The sequence below is a fragment of the Galeopterus variegatus genome, unplaced genomic scaffold (assembly GCF_000696425.1).
Source record: "Galeopterus variegatus unplaced genomic scaffold, G_variegatus-3.0.2 Scaffold1180, whole genome shotgun sequence".
Classification (NCBI taxonomy): domain Eukaryota; kingdom Metazoa; phylum Chordata; class Mammalia; order Dermoptera; family Cynocephalidae; genus Galeopterus; species Galeopterus variegatus.
Window position 1 is genome coordinate 343217 of NW_007727291.1, and position 5982 is coordinate 349198.

General features: G+C 52.0%; 1 protein-coding gene across 3 annotated transcripts; it reads right to left on the bottom strand.

The window, feature by feature from the left end:
- Positions 1-215: 215 nt before the first annotated feature.
- On the bottom strand, positions 216-4767 carry DKKL1 (dickkopf-like 1). Of its 3 annotated transcripts, none has more exons than XM_008575413.1 (5): positions 4490-4767; positions 3283-3454; positions 2668-2814; positions 2448-2540; positions 216-614 (listed from the first exon to the last, which is right to left on the bottom strand). In XM_008575413.1, the coding sequence occupies exons 2-5, from the start codon at positions 3433-3435 to the stop codon at positions 303-305; spliced, it is 705 nt and encodes a 234-aa protein (XP_008573635.1). In that variant the 5' UTR covers positions 3436-3454; positions 4490-4767; the 3' UTR covers positions 216-302. The 3 variants fall into 3 exon arrangements, with proteins under 3 accessions (XP_008573635.1, XP_008573636.1, XP_008573638.1); XM_008575414.1 differs by lacking the exon at positions 4490-4767 and adding an exon at positions 3883-3953; XM_008575416.1 differs by lacking the exon at positions 4490-4767 and adding an exon at positions 3798-3841.
- Positions 4768-5982: the final 1215 nt, after the last annotated feature.

The following is a 5982-nucleotide window of genomic DNA, read 5'->3' on the forward strand; positions in this document are numbered from 1 at the left end:
ACACCAAGGCTGCGGGTTCGGATCCTATATAGGGATGGCCGGTTTGCTCACTGGCTTAGAGTGCGGTACTGATAACACCAAGGCTGCGGGTTCGGATCCTATATAGGGATGGCCGGTTAGCTCACTGGCTGAGCGTGGTGCTGACAACACCAAGCCAAGGGTTGAGATCCCCTTACCGGTCATCTTTTTAAAAAAAAAAAAAAAGAATCTGTTGCTAGAAATAAGAAATAACTTTATTTCTATATAGTGGTTGGGGTGGGGTCTGGTGTGGGGTACATACAGGTGTTCCCCAGTCCTCAACCTTACAGCTGCTGGAAGGGCCTGAGGATGTACAGGAAGCGGGTCTTGCGGGCAGGCAGTTTGGAGTGCGAGGAGCCCTGGTTCCCATCTTTGAGGATGTCCTCATGGGTCCCCTTGAGGAGCCCGTCACGGATGGCTTGCAGGCGGTGTCTCTTTTCACTGGGCCAGTGGCCGCCCTCCTGAGCATCCTGGTGGAACCTCTGCCATGGCAGCTTCATGATCCAGAAGGCTACCCGGGGATGGGGTTCTGTGTGGAAGCTGTCCATGGCCTTCCGGGCGGGCACCAGGGCCTCCTTCTCCTCCATCTTGGGTACCTGGAGAGGGGAAACAAGGAGACTCTCTCACACTCCAAACAGCAACCCCAGGATGCTCAGTCCACATTGGCGTATTCAACCCACTTTGCAGCCAACAGGATGATTTGGGAGTTAAAAATCCCTCTTTGAGATTTACAAAACACTTGGGTTTACAAACACTTTAGGATTAAAAATACTCTGAGGTTTATAGAATATTTTGGATTGAAAATACATGTTGGGAGTTTCCAAAGGGAGGTATAACAGAGCACTTAAAGGTTTATAATGCCTGTTGGGATTACAAAGCACTTTAGGATTAAACACTCTCTGAGGTTTTGAAAGTAGTCTGAAATGTACAAAGCACTTTGGGCCTAAAAGCTTTTGGGTTTACTAAAGAATCATGACCATAAATGCAATGTGTGATTCTTGATTGAATCCTGCATCAAAAATAAAATCAGCTTTCTTTTTTTTTTTTTTTTTTTTTTAAAGATGACTGGTAAGGGGATCTCAACCCTTGGCTTGGTGTTGTCAGCACCATGCTCAGCCAGTAAGCCAACTGGCCATCCCTGTATAGGATCTGAACCCATAGCCTTGGTTTTATCAGCACTACACTCTTCCGAGTGAGCCACGGGCCGGCCCAAAATCAGCTTTCAAGGACAACTTTGAGTCAAGTGGGGAAATTTGAATATGCACTGAATGTCTATTTGGTCCTTGCTATTCAAAGTGTGGGCTGCTTTGTTAGTGATGCAAATTAATGGTCCCCACCCCACCCAGACTTACTGAGTCAGAGTCTGCATTTTTTGAGGCCTGAGAAGCCCTAAGAAGATTGTTATGAATTGAATTGTGTCCTCCCAAAATCCGTATTTTGAAGTCCTAACCTCCAATACCTCAGAATATGACCTTATTTGGAAATAGGGTTATTGCAGATTTAACTAGTTAAAATGAGGTTAGGCCCTAATCCAATAGGTGTCTTAATACAAAGGGGAAATTTGGACATAGACAAGAACATGGGGAGAATGCCAAGTGAAGATGAAAACAGAATACAGGCATATTTATTGTACTATTTAAAAAAAAACTTTTCTGTAACCCTAAGGTCAAAGGTTCGGTTTCCCTGTGTGCCAAAAAAATAAAAAATAAAAACAAAACTTTTCTGTAGATTTGACTTTTTTTTTTTGGAGGCTGGCTATTATGGGGATCTGAACCTGTGACCCTGGTGTTCTAAGGCTGTGCTCTAACCAACTGAGCTAACCAGTCAGCCAGGTTTGAAATTTTTAAAATAATAATATGGGTTTACCAAGCACTTTGGCATTCTTAAAACTTTTTAGGATTAAACATGCTTTGATATTTGCAAATTTTGTTATTAGAATCACTCATAGAGGTTTACAAAAGGTGAGATACACAAGGCATTTGGAGTTCATAAAACACTTTGGGATTAAAAATCACATTTTGAACTTTCCAAGGGAGAGGTTTACTGAGCACTTCGGGATAGATTAAAAAATACTCTGAGGTTTTCAGAGCACTTACTTTGAGATGAAAACACACTTTGAGGTTTATGAGGGTGCAGCTTACCAAGCACTTGGAATTAAAACACTTCCTGGTTTACAAAACACTTTGGTGCTCACAAAAACACTCTGGCACTCACAAAACCATCTGGGGTTTACTAAACAGTTGGGGATGTATTCTGAGGTTGTAACCCTCATTTCTGACAGTTGGTTTGTCCCTTTAGACAGATGATAAAACTGAGGCCCAGAAAGAGGATGTTACACAAAGAGGGAGAGGGTCCTTTCCACTTCCCCTCCTCCTAAACTACAGAAAATGGTGGGGCCTGGACACTTTGGGGGCAGGGCATGTTCTAACCTTCTGGTCACCCTCCAAGCTCCTGTCTCTTGGCTCGACTGATTCCACTACCTTCTCGGAGATCAGCACCTCTCCTGTTTTGTTGTCCGTAATCTGTGAGGATGGGATGAAAGAGTGAGAGCAAACTCACTTTCCTCCTCTGCCGTCCTTCCCTCTTGACAGATCCTGCAGCATGAGGGATCATAGTGAGACTCCAGAAGGGGCTTTCCTGCATAGGCACCTTGTCAATCTGGAGATGCTTGGAGAGGGTGTTGTCGCCCAGCTGGCGCTCCTGTTTCTCTTCTTGGTGGTAGTTCCTCGGGAGACCCCGGAAGTCCGTGGGGGCAGAGAATAAGCTGTCTGTGCCCCGAAGCAAGTCATCCTGGGGCTGGAGGAGTAATTGTTGGGCTGCTGGACCTCATGTCTCTCCAGTTCATCTATAGCCCTGCTAGGAGGCCCTTGAGGCCTTGCCCAATGTCCCTACTATCCCCTTCCTTCTCCGTCCTTTGACTCTTAGGACCTAACCTCCATCCCCCATTCTCCATCTGTCCTGTCTCTAGTCTCTATCCCATTGCCTTACTATTCCTGCCCCTCATCTGTCTCATTGTCTCTCTTTCCCCACCCCCCTCTCCTCTCTCTCTTTCTCTCCAGTCTTTTGTCTCTGTTCCATCTGCCACTCTTTTTGCCTGTTATCTTCCCTCTCTTCCTGTGTCTTGGTCTCCCTGTCGCCTACTCTGTCCCTCTGACTCCCACTCTTCCTGTGTGACCTTCTGCCTTCTCTGACTCATCTCCCACTTTGTCTCGGGGAACCCCTTATCTGTGCCTCTTCTTCCCCCCAACCTCCACCATGGCTTACTTTTAGAAAAAGTCGTCTAAAGCTTTGGAGTAGGCTCTGGAGGCCTAAAAAAACGGAGCTCTCCTGGGCGTCAGCATCGCCGATAAGGGCTGCAGGGCAGGGGGGCACCAGAGCAGAGGGGAGCAGCAGCAGCAGTACCGGCGGATGCCACATTGCAGGGCGGGCGAGGAAGCTGTGGCAAAGATAGGGATCAGAGTCCCCCGTCCCATCAGGTCCCTGCCCTGGCAGTGGCTACGCCTTCACCCAAGACATTCCTCTCCTGCCACTTTTCCAGGCTCTGCCCCCAGTCCAGGCAACTACCCCCACAACACTTTCATTTCTTCCCACTCCCCTTTTCTTCTACTCCCGCCCCCTCCATCCGGCCAAGCCCCTCCCGCCTCCCGGGCAGGCTCTTCTGGGTTCTGCCTCACACACCGATCTCATTCCTCAGCATCGTCCACATTCATACCCAGCTCTCATTCCTAACCTTCTCCCACTCCCCTCCCCTTCTGCGCCCCCCGCCTTATGCTAGTCACCGGCCCAGTCACCGGCCTCCCAAACTCCGGCCGTCCACAGACTGTTAAATCCAAACAGTTCTGGTCTCGAGCCCAAGCCGAATACCTGGAGCGTTGGATGAGCTCCGCGAGCCCTAGACACGCCCCTATTATCTGATTACGCCTCCATCTGCTGACCTCACCCGTGAGCCTGAGCCTATACTCAATGGCCACGCCCCTGGAGACAAAGCCACGCCTCTATCCTTTGTAACCACACCCCCTAGGCCAGAGCCTTGCGTTCATTCTCCTGGCCACGCCCCTAGCAGACCACGCCCCTACCGTTGGACCTCAGCCCTGGAGACCCAGGCTTGCCTGTGTTCTCTGATCCTTGCCCTCACGTCGGCGTCCACACCCATCGCAGATGGCCACGCCCCTTGACTTGGGCTACGCCCCTGCACCTGGGCCACGCCTCTGTGGCCCAGACCTTGCTTCCAAAGCCGTCAGTCCCGTTCTTACGCTCGCTCGCTCGCTCTGTATGGGAAACGCTGAAGTCTGAGCAGTCCTTATGGGTCGCTCATAGTTTGATAACTATCTCTGAGCCTTTCTCTGTGTCCCTCTCCTTTCCCCGCTCCGGTTCTACCAAAAAGTCTGTTCTCTCCGGAAACCCTAAATCCAGTCCTATCTTCCAAAGAACGCGGAATCCAGGCTCTCTTCTCCCTCAAGACCCCAGCCACCTCTACTCTCGCGAGTTTGAACTCCCAGGAATCATCTTCATCTTTAAGAAACCAGGAATCCAGGCACCGAGGTTCTCTCCCGGTCTTGGGACAGCAGCCTCCTCCAGTGCACTAGTGCATGCGGATGCCGGAGTCTAGCTCTGTGGACCTCTAATAAACTCCTGCTGGTCTCGGCCACGACTCTTAACTCTGGTGAGGTCACAAGAAACCGTGTCGTCACAGAAATTAAGCAAAACCTACCCTCACACCCCGATCCTCAAAAATATGCTTGGGCTGAACAGGAAAGATTCTGTGTTCGTATCACTTCCACACAAACACTAGAGAGTAGCTAGGAGTCCAGGCCCCCAGCCCCCACCCACCTCAGACCCAGGAGTCCGGCCCCCAGCCCCCTCCTCCTGACCCAGGTCTCCTGGCTCCCATCAACCTCCACCCTCAGGCCTAATACCCCTCCTCTCCCAGAGACCCAAGCATCCTAATCCTGAGTTCCTACCAGCCCCCGGATAGACTTCATCTCTCCCAAAGCAAAAATCCTCCCCCAAACTGTCACCGTCGGATCCCCCTTTCCGCCGTCGGCCTCCCGGGCCCGCCCCCCCTCCGGTCCCTCCCACTTTTCCCAAACAAAGCTCCCGGCAACTTTCTCCCTCGCAGCGCCCCGCCCGCCCGCGGCTCCCCAGCCCCAGGCCGGGAGGTAGGAAGGCGCCGGCGGGAGTCGGGGATCCTGCTTTGGGGTGTGTGAGTTGGGGTAGGAAGTTACGCGTTAGGAGGTGAAGCGTGTGACCGAGTTCGTCTCTGAACTATTTTCCACCCTCTTTTTGCCTGGGGGCCCGAGTGTGCGCTCATGACCGAGCCTGAGCGTGGAGCTGGCACGTTAGCCGGAGTTAGGGGGCTCGGTGATGTGTCTGAGTTTGGGAGCGTGCGCGCGGGCGGAGGTGAGGGATGGGGACCCTGGCCGGGGTGTGGTGTTGGGGGTAGGTGTCTGCGGCCGTGTCAGTTTGGAGAAGGACTCCATGTGTGTTTCTGACCAAATTGGTTTGCGTGTGTAATTTGTGGACGTCTGGTTCTCCTTAGGGAGAAACGAAGGCCTCCAGGGTGGCAGAAGGAGGGCTACGGGTCTTTCCGGATCTTCAGTCTTGTTTCTTCGGAGGCTTGGGGCCTGGAGCGGGAAATTACGGGGGACCTTTCTTACCCGACTCCTCCGTCTCTTTGTCTGGCCACATGGGGGAGGGCTGGGCTGGGATTTTGACCTACAGGGGTCCTGTACGCCGCAACGTCACTGGGCTCGGCCTGGGGTCTTTGTCTGCCTTGGCTCCAGGTCCAGGGTCCGAGGGAGGAGGGGGATGGGGGCCTGGACTCCGAGGTCCTGGTAAAGCTGTGGAAGACATGGATCCTCCAGGGAGGCGGGATCTGAGTGTATTGGAAAAGTTTTCCCTGTTCCCGGCCTCCGGAAAGTCACTGGGAACTTGAGTTGGATCAGAGCCCACGGAGCGGGGGGG